The sequence below is a fragment of the Dendrobates tinctorius genome, unplaced genomic scaffold (assembly GCF_039654945.1).
Source record: "Dendrobates tinctorius isolate UK_male_01 unplaced genomic scaffold, ASM3965494v1 ptg000203l, whole genome shotgun sequence".
Taxonomy (NCBI): domain Eukaryota; kingdom Metazoa; phylum Chordata; class Amphibia; order Anura; family Dendrobatidae; genus Dendrobates; species Dendrobates tinctorius.
This window is the reverse complement of record NW_027361870.1, coordinates 9,045,035-9,062,853: the sequence shown is the minus strand read 5'-3', so window position 1 is coordinate 9,062,853 and position 17,819 is coordinate 9,045,035. Positions and strand designations below refer to the sequence as shown.

Sequence of the window (17,819 nt, the reverse complement as noted above, 5' to 3'; positions counted from 1 at the left end):
TACAGGTACCTGGCTGGATCTGAGTGAAGCTGGCACAATTAAATGTGGCACCTGCAGCTTTTGCCGATACATTAATGTATCCAAGATCTTTTTAAGTGAAGTTACCAGCAGAATATAAGCCCTAAAAACTATGTGGGTAAGGCAAAAATGTCCTTTAAGGTTAGGATTGGGGAGCATATTGGTGATATTAACCACAAAAGGGATACGCCTCTAGCTCACCATACAGTCAACTTCCACCAGGGGAGCCTGAGGTCATTCTCATTTGGTGTCATGGAAACGGTACCCAAGTACAAACGACTGGGTGACAGGGACAGGAAGATCCTTCAAAGAGAAACATGTTGGATATTTCTGCTTGAATCTGAGTCCAGAGGGTATCAATGAGCAACTCAGCTTTACTAGCTACATATGAAATTTGTTCAGCTATTCGTCTGAAATGCAGTTAAATAAGCCTTGGCATATTGATCTCTAAGACACCGTGCCATATTTGTTTTATCTTATTCCAGTCCCAGCATGGGTCGAGACCGAATAATAATGATTTTGTATAAACCTCCCCTGTGTATCTGTCCTATACTTCTCTTTTCCTTAAATTTTGGGCTTGCCCTTTAGTTTTCTGCCAACCCTACTGTGGTACACGAAGCCTTGGTGTCTAATGCGGTAAATAACCCCCGTGTGTGATGATCGGTATTTTTGCTGGAGCGCACTGGCATCCCACTGATTGGGCAGGAACACTATTCGGCATGAGGTCCGCCCTAAATTTAGTAAGGTGGAGAACTTTCGCGCTCCACCCAATACTGTATATTTCAGATAATCTGCCGATGGCATGCATGACGTGTCACTCACCAGGAAGGAGAGTCTCCTTCAACCACCATGCTGGCCCCTCACCCGGAACCCGCCCTCTGTTGGAATGCAGTGTGCGTTCCAGCGCTGCACAGACACCACTTTCAGTCTATAGTGATCATGTGACCGTCATCTGATCACTTCCAGTCTGACGGAACCATTGAAAAAGGGAGTTTGACACTGGAGTCCACACACATGCAGACTCCATTTTCATACATGCGGTCTGATTGGTAGGAACTGCTTGGAGCACCTCACTGCTGATGAACCCCTTACTTTATTTCCGAGGGGGGAAATGTGTTGGGATGCGGTGTTGTATTTAAAAGATAAGCGACACTATCAGAATTTATGTCTTCATGAGGCGTTTATTACAATTCCAATGTAAGTATGTTGTTTATCTTTTGTATCTGATAACTGAAACCTTTTTCAGTGCTCACTGAATATAGACCCTTATGTGCAGTGCAAGGCCTTATGCTGTGCTGCTATGATATTACATTTATAGGTGACATGGCCCTATTTGTTATGAGATCAATTAAATCTATCACAAGGGGAAGCATTGAATAATACTTAACCCCCTATCAATATCCATTAAACAGTGGAAACTGAACACAGCAATTTCACTGTAAGGGGAGGAATTTCATTCACCTTAAGAGGCGGATATTGAAAATCAACCAATTTAGACACGGCAATTTTAAATGAGCAATCTATTAGTATAGTTTATTTCAATAAAAGTTATATTTTAATCTTTGAAACTTTAGTTAGGGTCTATTTAACAAATGGCACTTTGTAAATCAAACTTTTGCATCGGCCCATTTTCCTTTTTGTAATTTTTCAAATGTAAAGGAGGACCATATTTTTTTCTTAAAATACAAAATGAAATGTGTCATCTTTAACATTAGACCTTTTAGAGATCCTTTCATCTTCTACTTGTATAACTGATCACAACAGTAATTTTGACCAAGGGTACCCAAACTTTTCCATGTCACTGTATATGTTGTAAGGTGGCAGATGGACAGATCATGGATGAGAGATACAGTATATGTCACTGAGGTGGTTAGGCCAGGTAATGTGAAGTCCAGAAAAGTAGGATCCAGCACAGATAGCGCCGAGAGAGTTTTCATGGGCCCAGATATTGGGTCTGAGTTTTCGGAACGGCCAGAACAGCTGGGTGGGACTGGCCGCTTCCATATCTGCACTTCCAAGATTTGAACGGCCTATTTAAGGCAGCTCAGCTGCCTCAGTCGTGTCTGTAGGTGGGAAGAGGGAAGAAACCTGGTGTTTGTTTATCTTAGGCTGGAATCACCCCAGCATATGGCATCCGATGCAAGAGCATTGGATACGATCTGCTAGTGACCCTCGGTTCCAGGTCTGCTGCGAGTGGGAACCAAGTCTCATGCTACTGTGCTGCTATTCTCTTGCATGAGAGGATCGCAGCACAGAGGCAGAGAAGATGGAGAAAGTAATTTCTCCAGCTCCTCCAATACCTGTCTTAGTGCTCGTACATCGGACTGCACTGGGGTGACATCCGAGTGCAGGCCGATGTCTCCCTCGCATCCATAGATTTGTATAGATGCGAGTGAGCCGAGTCTTGCTGCAAATCACAGTATGCTGCAATTTTTCTTTCATGCTGGATTGGCATGAGAAAATAGTGGCAGGTCTGCCCCATAGAATAACACTGGGCTGAGTGCTATGCAATATTTTATCGCACTGCACTCGGCCGTGTTATAAGGCAGGGTGACTCAAATGTTTCTAAATGGTGAATCTGTAATGCTAATTGGACTGTTTAGGTTAAGTCTTTGATGTCGGAGAAAGGCCATTTGTTTTCTTTGGAAGATTTATGGACTTAAATAAATCTTCCCGTTTGACTTAAGAACTTGCTACCTGTGTCTATGTTAACCGCTATCAGAGAGATGGAACCCCTTACAATGTATTTATATTGAAGTAGTACAACTTGTCTGGCTAAAATAAGACATTTTCTATCTAAATAAGAGTGGTAACAGACACTATTCCATTTCAGCCAGTACAGTAATCATCTTCACAGAGATGAAAACATTGCAGTCTACTATATAGCAAATAAGCTCCATTAATAAAATAAGTGCATTTATTGGTGTAGACCCTTATTTTTAGCAATGTAGTTAAAGATCCAGTAAGAGCTCCATTCTCACATAGTGATGTATAGGTTTCATATCAGAAACACATGTTACGTTTTTCCTACCAATAATGGATGTTTTTGATCCCGTTCTTTCTATAATCTAACCATATTATTCAATAAATCTACAAGAAGCCTGGAATCCAGAGGTCATGATTCTACTCTTTACTTAATGTAGACAAATGAAAATAAGAGATAGGAAAAAATCTATTTTCACAGCACAGTAAGCCCATTAATCCTGTTAATTGCGACTCATTTTATAAGTGCCATAGGCATACTGTATATCTAACTTCACTGCTCCATACTGCAGGTCAGGGATAACTAACATTCTGTACTTTTTACTATAGCTTGTGCACATGGTGGTCACTTCTACCCATTGTCAAAGCCAATTATGTACAATTGATCTAATACAGGATTATTGATATTAACTGTGCCGTATGACTTTTTTTTAGGTTGAAGGTAGACAAATCCATTGAGTTCAAGATATAAGACAATGTACCCATCTTTGATGGCACCCTAAACCTAATATGTATCAAACCTGCCCCTCCTGAGATTTGAATTATAAAGGTTGAACCTGACTGCTCACCTGTGTCACCTATCCTGTCCTCCTCGCCACTTCTTTTCTCCTTCCTCCATGGCGTTGATCATCTTCAGTCTCTTCACTCCAGGTCAGGACTTACGGCACAACTAGGACTCTAACATGACACCATTCTGTACTATCAGAGACCTAGTAGAGCTGGAAGGCAAGGCCCGACGTGAGAAGGCCGAAGAGGGTCCAAGTGAATGAGGAGGGGAAAAAGAAAAGGTGCGGAGGACCCGATGGTAGGCTGAGGGGACGTTGGGACAGAGGAGGAGTGAATAGAGGGTTTTTATTTTGTTTTTTTAAACTGTTTGCCTAGGTCCCCAAAGTTCAGTAAAATGGTGGCCTGGAGTGAATGACAAAAATAGACACTCAGGAGAGTACAAATTTTTGTCAAAATACTAGAATAAATTAGAATATATATATATACACACACATACACATATATATTCCAATCCATAGTATATATGCATGCGTTTGTATATGTCATATATATAATTGTGTCTAAAAAATATATATATCTATATATCTATAACAAGAGAAAAATGGAACAGCACAATCCAAAATCTTCAGGTGCACAGGCCCCACAAGCAATTATCGCAAAAGCCAAAATTCACACATGAAAAAACTGAAGGCAGCACTCCTTTTCAAAGAGAAAAAAATGTGGTTTTATTTCAGACCCACATGGTTGGCGATGTTTCGGCTCATGCAGAGCCTTAATCAAGCCTTGATAAAGGCTCTGCATGAGCCGAAACGTCGCCAACCATGTGGGTCTGAAATAAAACCACATTTTTTTCTCTTTGAAAAGGAGTGCTGCCTTCAGTTTTTTCATATATCTATATATCTATCTATCTATCTATATATATATATACACACACACACACCATAAAAATAATCCAAATCCCACCTAGAGTTATCTCCAACTCCTGTTGTAGTACAATGCTGAACTTTTAATAATCACAAAGAAAGGAGCTGCTGTCATATGACTGGTGCACTCTTCGTCCAGCCAGTCAAGTCTGGGCACTTTCTATAATTCTATAACAACCAGAGTTGACAACTGACCATAATTTCATGAACAGTCTGTATGTATACCTAGGGCACTTATGCACAATGATAGGAAAACTAAACGTGAACGTAATTTTGTTTTCCTTTTCAAGAGGGCCTGTACAATTAAAAAAAACATTGCCGGTAATTCTAATCATTATTTGAGCAATTTTGGAATCTATGAATTTTTTTTTTTTTTTTTTTTTTTTTTTACAAATTTGGGGTAGATTGTTCACATAAAAGAAGGCTGGAAACCTTGATGAAGCTGTGTCTCAATCAATGGGATGTCTCCTGGACAGCATGATACCTCTGTGTTTCCCTTTACCGTGGTTGAATAGAGGTTTAAAAGGCGAACAGTTGGAAAAACCCTTTAAAGACACGTCATAAAAGGTACTAGATACTGTTGAAGGGTAAAATGAAAGTCATCTGTTTGATGACTTTTAACTATTATTTTAATTGTAAAACCAATCAAGTTTAAGTTCTACAGCCAGGAAACTTTGATAAGTAACCCCCATTATCCCTCAAAGAAACAATGTTTCCCAAGTCCCATATGTAAGGTGCTGGTGAATCTGATTTAAATACATTTTCCCATGGATTAATTGTTTCAAAGCATTTCTCTTAAGCGTCAAGTCTATATTTAATCTAACTGTATAATCCATTATCTTCCTCTTTGAGAAAAGATAAAAGACATTCCAATAATTTATTAGATAACAGAACTGTATTAACTTTGCCTGTGAAGTATTTAAGCATTTATAATTTAACATATGTAAGCGTATTGTTCAGTCACATCTCCAAGGACTCCAATTGGAGGTTGTGTATGGGAAAGTATGGGACGCTATTCATTTTTGGAATGCAGTCTCTTGGTGCGTGAGCTAATTAAAAGTCGATCTTATAAAAAAAAAAAAAAGACTAACAGGAACCGTCATTTTCCATTATGATCCAGACATCTTTACAAACCACGGAATAAACATGAACAAAATGATCATTAGTGGAAATGATTGGCTGCTCTCCTGTAACATAAGGTATGTACTGCTCTGTTTAGAGCTTTTTCAATTTATCAGATATACTGTGTGTACTGTAAGGGGCTAGAAAAAGCTCCTGTCCTTAAATGGGCTGTCCAATACCTTAATACTGATGACTTCTGTATTGAAGACCTATCCTAAGGCTAACTGGTGGGGGTGCAACACCATACACACGCTGATAACCTGCTCCCAATAGCGGACGGATGTGATCAGTTTCAGAGTCGCACAATACAGTTCTGTTACCTGCCTAGTGGCAATTAAGCACATCCGGTCGCCACTAGCAACAGTTGATTGGTGGGGGTGCCAGGATTTACACTTCTGCCAATCTGGTATAAATGACCTTACACTCTCTGGCCTCCAAGTAGGGATATTGTACTTTATTTCCACATGGAGATATTATTAGTCTACAGACATTTTTATTACATCAACAGCACATATCTTCTGCTTCCATATCCAAATAGATAATGCAAAAGAAATGTGAGTGCCCAATATGGCGATCCTAATGAATGTTTTAAAAATAAATACGGTATGTAAAGCATAATAAAAAAAACCTTCCTTCTCACCCCCAATGGGGGGTGGTATTTGTTGTAATTTCTCATTTTCGGGTCCTCTACCAGAGGCCTGGGAGTTTGAGGGTTCTGCGCAGAATCTTAGTTGCTCCAAGTATTGTGATTTTCTGGAGAGCTCATGTTGCTCCTGGGATCTGTTGTAGCCATTCTTCCAACTTAGGCGTCACTGCTCCAAGTGCTCCTATCACCACTGGAATCACTGTTGCCTTCACCTTCCACATCTTCTCCAGTTCTCCTTTGAGGCTCTGGTATTTCTCCAGCTTCTCATTTTCTTTCTTTCTGATGTTGCTGTCACTTGGCACTGCCACATCTATTATCATTGCGGTCTTCTGATCCTTGTCTACTATCACAATGTCTGGTTAGTTAGCCAACACCTGTTTATCCATCTGCATTGCAAAGTCCTTTTCATTCTCTAGCAGTTTCTCTGGGGTCTCCCACCTGGACTTAGGGGGATTTAGCCCCCCACATGCGATCACTGGCTCGCTCTTGTTATCTGCATCTCAAAAACATTTCTAGATTTCAACCTTTTCTTACCTTTGACTCTGCAAAAACTTTTACTGTTTCTCTTATTGATTCTCGTCTCGACTATTGTAACTCTCTTCTAATCGGTCTCCCTCTTACCAAACTTTCCCCCCTCTAATCTGTCTTGAATGCTGCAGCCAGGATCATATTCCTCGCCAATCGTTACACTGATGCCTCTACCTTGTGCCAGTCCTTACCCTGGCTACCTATCCACTCCAGAATCCAGTACAAACTTATTACCCTCACCCACAAAGCCCTCCATGGCTCAGCACCACCCTACATCTCCCTCGTTTCAGTCTACCACCCTACCCACGCCCTCCGTTCTGCTGATGACCTGAGGTTAGCATCCTCAATAATCAGAACTTCCCACTCCCGTCTCCAAGACTTTACATCTGCTGCGCCAATTCTTTGGAATGCACTTCCCAGGTCAATACGATTTGTCCCCAATCCCCACAATTTTAACCGTGCCCTGAAAACGCATTTATTCAGATTGGCCTACCGCCTCAACACATTAACCTAACTATCCATGTGTGGCACAGTCAAAAGTTTTACCATAACCAGGTTCCCCGCATCATGTTCCCACATGCTTTATGCATGCATTAGCACTCTGTGTCTGTACTGTTATACACTTAACATTATGGCTGGTCCATACAATCAGGGCAATTGTTACCACCCACCTTTCGTGTCTACCTTTTTTCCTCATAGATTGTAAGCTTGCGAGCAGGGCCCTCATTCCTCTTGGTATTTGTTATAATCTATGTGATTATTGTTATGCTGTAATGTCTATCGTCTGTTCAAGTCCCCTCAGAAATGTAAAAAGCTGTGGAATATGTCGGCGCTATAGAAATAAAATTTATTATTATATTTATTACTTAGCCCATTTTTTGTGCACATGTTCCTGTAAACAATTCCCACTACTTGGTTGTAGCGTTTGGTATACACGGTTTCTGCTTGCATTTTGCATCCTGCCACTATGTGTTGGACTGTTTCTGACATTTCTTTGCATAGTCTGCACCTTGGGTCTTGTCTTGTGTGGTAGATTCCTGCTTCTACAGATCTGGTACTTAGTGCTTGCTCTTGTGCCGCTATGATTAGTGCCTCTGTGCTGTCTCGGAGTCCGGCTTTCTCCAGCCATTGGTAGGATTTGTCCATGTCAGCCACCTCCATTATCTGTTGATGGTACATCCCATGTATCGGCTTGTCTTGCCATGGCGCTTCATGTTCCTGTTCTTCCATCCAGATCTGCTGTTGTTGCTGCCTTGGGCTTTCTCTCAGCATTTTAACTATTGGTGCCATTTCTCTGAAGTATTCCTGGATACACACACATCTATATAAATATATAATTCTATATATACATATATATGTATACATATATGTATCTCTCATATATATCCATTGTTAGCACAGAAACCTATCAGCATGTGTGAGAGGAAATTGGAGTACCTGGAGGACAAGTACAGAAACATAGAAAGACATATAAAACTCTCGTAGATGTTGTCCTTGGTCACAATGAATCCCAGGGCAGGATGGAAACTGCACTAAGCCACTTTGCAACAATTCTTGAGAAACCCTTATCCTCTTGAAGGAGCTGTAATGACTACAATATTCATTTATGGACAATATAGAGGGGAAAAAAGTTATCAATAAGAAAGAAAAAAAAATAGAAAAGAAACAACTGAGGAGTTTAAATGATATTTACTGGTGATCTTTACATTCCAGGTGTAGCTATGAACAATCTTAACATTAGCATTCACTACACTTTGAATATGTGAAATGTTTCTGAAAAATAAACTCTTCCTGTCAATTATAGTAATAATTAAGTTCTAAAATCTCTCCAAACTGGGCCCTTCCATGCATAATTAGCACTAACTATCTGTAATCTAGTCAGAGTTCATCTGTGAGTCCATAAAACCATATGTGCGCTTGTCTTATGCCACCAGCAGCTGCCATGGTCAGGGCGTATTATCAGCTGTCAGTGGAAAGTCAAATAACTTTCGCAAATGTGGAATAAATTAGCATGAAGCAGGATGCTACGGTATTGTATCATCTTGCTAAAAACAATTAAATCCCAAAATGTGACTAGTTTAAAAAAATAATGTTTTGCAGAAAATTACTAACATGTTGATTTACTTAAAGAAACAAAATCAACAAAAACTGAAACTATCGTGCCAGGCATAGGTTCAAGAACTGAATCCTCGCATCAAGCATTGCTCCCTCAGGGATGTAAATGCCTGCTAATTGTATGATTAGGGGTCCAGTGGGTGGTCCTATGATGTCATTCACCGTCCTACCTTTGAGAACAGGCTTTTAATTCATTATAATAAGTTATAGTATACTATAATTTATCCTGAAATGCCTTGGCATTATAAAGAGCAAGAGGAGAAAAATAGTACACTTTGCAGCATATTAAGCCAGAATCCATCTAATTTTCAGTTGTCTGAGCTACTGGGTGCAGACTAGCTGCTATGATGTCTCCTATGCACAGCACACGTGCAGACATGAGTGATTTTTGCTCTCCAGTATCCACGTGAAACAGATGCCAGCAGTATTGAGGAAGTGATAGTGGTACTGAGTAGCGTAGATGTGAATCCAACTTTCAAATATGCTTAAACACATACAATAAAAGCTACCTCTTATTCACTGCTTCTCTCCTTTTCATAGACTTTAGTAAGACCTGTAATATGATATTTCAGTGAGCTGGTAGTTTGTCTTGCCCGAAACCATTTTTCTGGGTAAAATGAGAAGCACAGTGTGCAAAGGTGGAGGAGAGGTGGCTCATATGTCTCCAGGAAGAATATTTCCCTTTTAGGACATATTATGAAGTTTCTTGCACTATTGATTTCTTCAAGTTTGTTAAAAGAACAGTGACCATTTATAGCTCTAAAATCTTTGCCTTCCAACCTAAAGCCACTCACGACAAAGCAAATCCTTTTTAATTCAACAAACAGGAAGATGTAATTGTTCACCATGATACAGGTACAGGACAGTGGAGCTGCAGTCCAATCATGGGCAGTATACCTACTAACCTCACTACTCCTGTGCCCTTCACAACATCCACCCAAATAAAGAGCACTCTCCAGGATGTGCTTCAGCAGCTAAGTCTACCATAAAGAGAAGACTTCATGAGACCAAATATGGAAGGGGTTCACCACAAGGTGTAAATCATTAATAAGTCTTAAAAAAAAAAACAAAAAACAAATTAGAATATCTAAAGAAGACGCCAGTTCTGGAAAGGAATTCTTTGGACAGATGAAACTAAGAACAACACGTACCAGAATGATAGGAAGAAGACTATTTGAAGAAGGCTCATAATCCAAAGCACACCATATCCTTGGTAAAACATGGTGGAGGCAGTGTGATGGCATGTGCATGCATTGCTTCTAATGTCACTAGGTCACTAGTGTTTACTGAAAGTACCCGCAAATAAGCAACAACTGACGTCAGCTACAGTAAAGGCCTGGCAAAGTGTTACAAAGGAGGAAACCCAGCGTTTGGTGACGTCCATGACTTCCAGACTTCAGGCAGTCATTGCCTGGAAAGGATTCTCTACAAAGTATTAATGAACATTTTAGTTATGGTAAAACTAATTTGTCCATTTACTCTAAATGAGGAGACTTTGTAGAAACAGATGCAATTCCTAAACATTTCACAGGAAATTTTTGTTCAATCCCTTCAATTAAACCTGAAAGTCGACACTTCAATTGCATCTCAGCTGCGTCATTCAAAATAAAAAATGGCCTGCAGAGCTGAAATCACAAAGATTAGGTCACTGTCCAAATATTTCTGGACCTAACGGGGGTTTTACACATAGCGATATCGCTAGCAATATCGCTAAAACGTCACTGATTTTGTGACGTTATAGCGATATCGCTATGTGTGATACTTACCTCCGACCGGCTCCCCCGCTGTCCATCGCTGATCGCGCGAGATAGGGCGGCTCCATTTCTCGTCGTCTACTTCCTGCTGTGTGAGACGAGCGACGCGTGGAGGCAGGCGGTAGGACGTCAGGATCGCTGTGTGTGAAAGGTGAGTATCGTGCGCTGCGTCGCTGCTGCATCGCTGTGAGGTCTGTATGAAAGCTCACTAGCGATCATTTAGCGATGCACCAGCGATCCTGACCGGGTCGGATCGCTGGTGCATCGCTAAATGTAAAAGGGCCTTAACTGTATATATCTACCCAACTACATATTCATCTGTTATCTACTGGCTATTTATCTGATATCTATCTTAGCATTGAGGAAGTAATTCAACTCTCCTTTTACTATGCCATTTACTGAACTTAATGGTGTTTGTAGCCTGAAAGTAGATTAAGATAATAATGTAAGCAGTATACAGCAATTACCCACTGAAGTGCATACCCTAAGAGGTTTTTAAGTGAAGGTATTCCTATTAATATCATAGGACACTGCAGTCGTGACATTTTAAAGATGACAAATAATGTCAGCTACATTAATGTCTGTTGTGCACATTAGGCTTTCTTGCTCCTGATGTATTGAATTTTTGCTGAGTGGTCCTGCTGACTACTAGAACTACATACTGCTACAGCAAATAAGAGAGAATTGCTTCATATCAGTGACTAGTGTTTCCATTCTTGTAATTATTGGATATTACAGCTATAACTGGGTTTTACAACTGTAGAACAGAATATGAGGAGCTACAGTTACTGCTCGATCTAATGCACTTCACGTGTTGCCGAAGGTTTCCGCTTAGCTGCCTATTATAAAATCTTGGAATCATTTAGCGTATACAGAAAACATATTTGAGACTAAACAAGAAACAGCAATTTCATGTTAGAGCGCTGTGGAAATTAATGGCGCTATATAAGTGGGAAAAAAAATAACCGAACCAGGTGTTTTCTATCTCATGGGATCCTAGTAAAAGCGTAAAACTAGAATGTGTTCAATAGCAGCAAGGATCGCTTGTAAATGTTATTTCTGGCACTAAAACACAACTAGACGAAGTTGACTACACACAGGTGAGAGTATGCGTCCTCACTCTTCGCACACCTCTTTATAGCTCTCGGCTTTCTCAGATGGTCCCAGAGAGAATGAAAGTAGCTGCGGTGTAGCGCACCTTTGCATCCAGGCGATGAGTGGGGGTTCCAGCAGTCAATTCTCTAGTCGATCTAGAAGTGATCACCTGCTCTGTGGATAGGAGTACCCAGTTAACATAAAATGTTTTTACACTTCTAATTTGTAAATTGCATTTAATAGAAAAAAACAATTTTTGTTACATCTGTCAAATACAAAATACTTGATTTGTGAACAAATCAATAGCGACAAGGATTTGATCCTGCAAATTTAATTAATGTACTCAAATATATAAACATTAGATTTATGTGCATAGTTAATATTACATAAAAAGTACAAGTATAGAGAAGACCATCCTTACTAAGGCGTCCCATCGTCTACAGATGGGGGTGGGACCACCTTCACACAAGAAATTTCAGAGATGTGTTAACATAGAAAACATTCTTGCTTATTGGAATGGTGTTGCCCATTTAGATGAGTGAATTACACAAGATGGCAGTCTCGACTCCATGTAGATGATAGATATTAAACGGAACCTGCCACTAGGTTATCCCAAAATAAACTACAGATACCACATTAAATGCCTCCTTTTACAGCAGTCTAGAAAGTTGTTAAAGTTCCACATGCCCTCTGCATAACCAAAAAAGACACCTTTTACAGCACGGTCCGTTCCGATGGGCAACACAAGTCTCACCTTGGCGCATCTTATCTCCTCGCAATCATCCTCCTCCTCTCCTGCTTCATGTCCTACATCATCACACAGTGTCCCCAATCGTGCTCCTGCGTATGCGTATTTCACTCGGCCCTGTCAAGGGCAATGCAAATTACTGTAATGCGCATGCGCCAAGAAGCTCTTATGAGGACTGATGACCCGGAAGTATATCTGGCGCATGAGCATTACAGTACTTTGCTCTGCCTTTGGCATGGCAAAGTATGCCTACGCAGAAGCACGATTGGGGGACATTGTGTGGATGTCACAGGACGCGTCATCCACATAAAGCAGGGCAGGAAGACGCCGATTGAATGAGGCTCTAAATCAAGACCAGTGACGTCCACTGCACTATATGGGAGGATAATAAATGGTATTTTTTAGGATAATCAGAGGGGTTTGAGTACTTATAGACAGAGTTCTAGAACGTTGTAAAAAAGGCTAATTATGGTGGTTGTAGTTTATATTGGGAAAACCTGGCGACAGATTCCTTTAACCGGACATGATCCACAAATAAATGGACACAGTGCTGTGACATTCTAGGTACAATGCAAAATAATGCAATCAGATAAAGAAAAATAAAGTGTTATATATTCAGTGAAAATAGATTGTCAAAATGTATTTTAGTATTATCCATAGAATTATAATTTTTTGCATATATAATGAAGGAAACAGCATACAAACATGTATCTTTACAAATGCGCTCAACGGCTTGGTCACATGCCATAAATATTACACATCTAAAAAAGTAATTGCACTGCAATTAAAAGAAGCGTATCCAAGTATTATAAACTAGAAACATACAAATATCATGTACATGTCATCAGTGCATAATTAATGTTTGAGGTAACATCAGAAGCAAAATCATTGTCCTTCCATAGCTTCTAAAAAGGATGAAAATCTATGAACAGCAGATCTGTGCCCATGAGAAAGAGAATCCGAAAACAAAAAGGTCAGAATCACATTCAAGTGCTGTGGAGTTTACTTGGCTGTGGGATTAGTGTAATTACAGGGAAAACGTGCAATGTGCATAGAATACCATCTATGTTTTAGGATCATTTTTAAAGACCAACTAAACTTCTGCAAATGATTTTTGTTCCTTTAATTTACTGTGGATTAGTTGCCGTCCGGGCATTGAGACACCCACCAATTGCTTCAAAAAAATTGGAGAAGTGCACAACTCAGGAGGCAGGAGCCAGGGGTGGACATACCATTAGTGCAGCCTGTGGAGTCACACGGGTGCCCAAGAAGATAAAGAGGCGAACTACCATCTTGAAAGCCGTAAGCAGCCGCTATCACAGACCCAACACTCACTATGATGAGCTATTGGACTGCAAAGGGCCCATATACCGTTCTAGCACTTGGGCCCTCTCCTGTCTGTGTCCACAATGACAGGAGCACACAAGAATGGAGTATGGATTCAATAAAAAGACTACAGATTTAATAAAAGGTATGTACATTTCGATTGAATACCTCTGGTCACCCGCTCTTTTCTCCTGAGCTTCACACATATCAATGGTCTTTTCAGCGGTCAGTGAAGGTCTCTGGGTACAGACCCCCAAACCTATCCTGAAGAAAATTACAGGCCCCCAAAAAATAAATTAAACATTTTTGTAAAAGTTTAGTTTGGGGGGGGGGTCTAGGTCCTGAGACCCTAACCTGCAGGGAACTAAGAAGCCAACAAAATATGTTTTTGGAAAAATTCACAATTTCACAATGAAATGGAGGAAAGGCGTTAGAGTGACCGTGCTGCAGGAGAGCAAGATCCAGACTCTGAGGTATGAAGAAGTAGTTTTATTACAAATGTCAGGCTCGGTATGAGCTCTTTTTCAAATATGTTGGAAAAAAAGGGCTCAATCCAAACCTGAAGCGTGCAAAAAAACTACTTCTCAACTGCCCCGGAGTCTGGGCTCTTTCTCTCCTACAGGACTACATGTGACATTTATCTATTTCCCATGAGGAAAACATTCCGTATGTCCTAGTTCTAGTCAAAAAGATTAAAAATCCTCTGTCCAAGTAAGTCCAGCCTACAAATTTCTGGAAAAGGACAGAACGTAGGTGGAGGTTTCGAAAAATATACAATTTTGAGCATATTACTAAAATGGGTAGCCATTAGATTTAACCACAACGTGATGGTTAAATGGTAAAGTCAAAGTGACAACCAATATGACCACCATTACCGTGACTTTATCGGAAGGAGCAGACCCTGCTCACACTGCGTTTATACAGGGCGACTATAGCTGCCAGATTTAGGTGTAACCCACGATGAAGCCGTAGGGTGTGATCACACAAACAGGAGTACAAATGTAATGTATTTCTGGGGGTGTTTAACGTTTCACATGGGCACAAAAACATAGTACATGTTTACCATTTCATATCTGTAGTGTAAAAGTACAACAGTGATAGGATATTGATTATTTTGAACATAGATATGGTTTATATTTCACCCAATGCCTTAGTGTCTTTACGTTATCTGGATGTGCTTGGATGCCAATAGCTATTACATAGCTTTCTCTACATACTGCATACTCCCTTTCATTAATTATGTGCAGTTAAAACAATCTTTAGTGCTTTGTTAATTAGAGATTTGACGAGGATTTTTATGACACTGTAGATCATTATATATACAGATCTATATATACATCAATGGCATAAATTCTTGGATTAGCACATTGCATTGCTAAATCAACCTGTATACTCCAAAATTGGCCCGTAATGTAAGGCTAACAAACTGGAGGTATTTATATATTTGCCTCTATTTTAATATTCTACAATCTCTACATTTTTTTTTTATTGTAGAGGAGCAGCTTTCTAGTCAAAGCTTTGTTAACCTGGCCACATACAAACAACCATTTTGCCAATATAAATTATCAGAGAGACATTTCCCTTTCCTCAAAATAAAAGGTGGCCATAAAGACTTGCTGTATTAGATTGGACAAAAATAATTTGGCTTTCTGTACCAACTTTACATAGTTAAGAAGTACACAGCTCCACCAGAAATCACGGCAAAGTGCTAGAAACAGAGGCAACTAGAATACTTCACTGTCGCCATGCATTTTGGAGCTGTACATACTGTAGGACTGTCAGTGTGTATATTGGCTATTAGCAATATCAAATTAACATTCTTCCAATTACAGCATTAATCTTATATAATACTGATATGCTTCGAACAACCTTAAACTGTTTTTTCTAACTAACTAAACCATCCAAAGGACTGAGCTCCAAAATGCATCATTGGAATAGCGGGGTGGCTGTGCATGCTCCATTCATTGTCTATGTACTTGAATATCTACGGAAATACTATAGATGAATGGAGTAGTGGCATGCATGAAGGCCACTGTTCTACTTCAGAGTCCCACTCTTGGGAATGATGGGGGTCTCCACAATCATTTGGATAAGTGCTCACTTCAAATGTTGGGAATATTCCCTTTGGTTGGTCATAGACAATGACTAAGTGCTGTACATCAGATATTGCTACTGCAAATTAATCTCTAAGTTATCTGAGTTCTCTCAAGGTTTTGAGACTATGTGCCCCTAGTAAAACAAACTTCTTAAAATAATGAGTTCCAAATACTCTCTTTCCTCTTCCACTGCTACTAATCATCGATCTCTGCTCATCTGGCGTTAGTGAGGTGCAATGACTGCTGTAGGGGCAATAGTGGGTAAATTAAAGGGAAAAAGGAGGTTACCATATAAAATGTATGTTTTACTATTTGAGGCACATGCTAAGCTTCAAAATCCTAGGAGAAACCCTTTTTGCATCTTTTATAGCTGAATATGCATTTAGAAGCCAATGGAGGCAGGCGAGATCTTCTACAACTATTGAGATGGAAAATGTAACATTATACGACAGATCTAATCAAGGACTTTATTATATGGGACAATGAACCAACGCCGGAAGTCTTTATAATCTGTGCAGGTTTGACGTTCCAAAGGGTCTTTCAATTATAAAAAGGTAAGATGCCCATTTTATTGACTAGTGATGAGTGAACGTGCTCGGATAAGGTCTTATTTGAACATGCTTGGGTGCTAACAGTGTCTTCGGCATGCTCGAAAAATATGTTCAAGTCCTCTCGACTGCATGTCTTGCAGCTATTAAACAGCCGCAACATGTGCAGGGATTGCACGAAAAAAAAAAAGACAATCGCTGAGAGTGTTGAAGCTGTCTAACAGTCGCTAGACATGCAGCTATGGGGACTCCAACATACTGCTTGAGCATGCTGAAGACACTCTTAGCACCCGAGCATGCTCGAATAAGTCCTTATCTGAGCACATTCGCTCATCACTTCTAGTCACCTTATAGATGCCCTTATGTATGGAAATTATTTCTGCCATGGTTCCTGTGCTTTAGTTGTGGGATACCATCAGATGTGCAGCAGGAATGTCCACCTAAAAAGAAAGGGACTCTGCTTCCATCATTCATGGAGTAAGCCTCAATTATTAAAGAAACTTGGTTCAGGACATAAAACAGTGTTAGACACTTTATCTGTTGAGAAACATCTTCCAGACTAGAAAGGCAGACGATCTGTCGAGTTCCTTGGGATTGGCCTGATGTCCTTCCAGGCTACAGACATCTGCACTGATATCATTCAATGTGCCAAAATACATTGTGCTATAAAGTGTGGTCTTGAGGTGAAACATTAAAGAAATGACATGGAAGTGCAGCGTGTTTATCGTAGAGACGTGTCGTCATCCTTGCTTTTTTGCTTTTCCTTAGACTCGATATATAGAAAGGCACACTTGTTTCCATTCTTAGCCAGTACCATGGCTACTGTAGTCAAAAACGCCTTTCTTAAAGAAAGGTGAGAATTCGCAAATTGTATGTTTGGAGAGGGTTAGGCTGACCTTATCGATATGCAGAGGCGATGTTGGAGACTTCAGCATCACAGAGAAAAAGTTTCGCAGGTATTTCTAAGAAGGGACAAAAACAGCCATTATGTTAAAAACTGAAATTAAATTTACCAGTGAATTACTTATAATTTTTACAAAATGACATTTGGAACCTGCCTGAGCTAACAGTTGTTTTGCGCCAGAAAGGAGTCTCAAAACATATGGCAAACACTGGCCTTCAAACTCTCCTTTTTCAGGGTACCTTGGCATTAAATTATTTTTGGCTGGAAGATGTACGCTCGGGTCCATTAGGAAAGTATTTATTGACAGTTTAATAGATTTTTAAGGGTCAAGAACATGTTTTTAGATGAATATCTCAATGATGGAACAGTAAAATCAGCACATTCTAGCTGGCACGCTCATTTAGTAATTTATCCTGAATGTTTCTTAAAAGGTAAATCATACGCAGTAAAATTCTTTCCCAGTGTATCGCATGAAAGTGGCAGAAGGCTAAAAATTGGCAAACTGCG

The 17,819-nt window shown here is 39.9% G+C and overlaps 1 protein-coding gene across 4 annotated transcripts in view; it reads right to left on the bottom strand.

Moving 5' to 3' along the window:
• The window catches only part of KIF16B (kinesin family member 16B), a 538,624-nt gene that overhangs the window by 103,231 nt on the left and 417,574 nt on the right, over positions 1-17,819 (bottom strand). Inside the window, exons 27-28 of one of the 4 annotated variants that reach the window (XM_073553804.1) lie at positions 17,305-17,370; positions 8,397-11,859 (exon numbers count right to left, since the gene is read on the bottom strand). The exons of 1 other annotated variant lie outside the window; for it this stretch is intronic. In XM_073553804.1, the coding sequence (XP_073409905.1) occupies positions 11,749-11,859; positions 17,305-17,370 (177 nt within the window). In that variant the 3' untranslated portion in view covers positions 8,397-11,748. Of the gene's footprint in view, positions 1-8,396; positions 11,865-12,005; positions 17,371-17,819 lie in introns of those variants that run through there. 2 more of the 4 variants (XM_073553805.1, XM_073553808.1) reach the window with 2 other exon arrangements.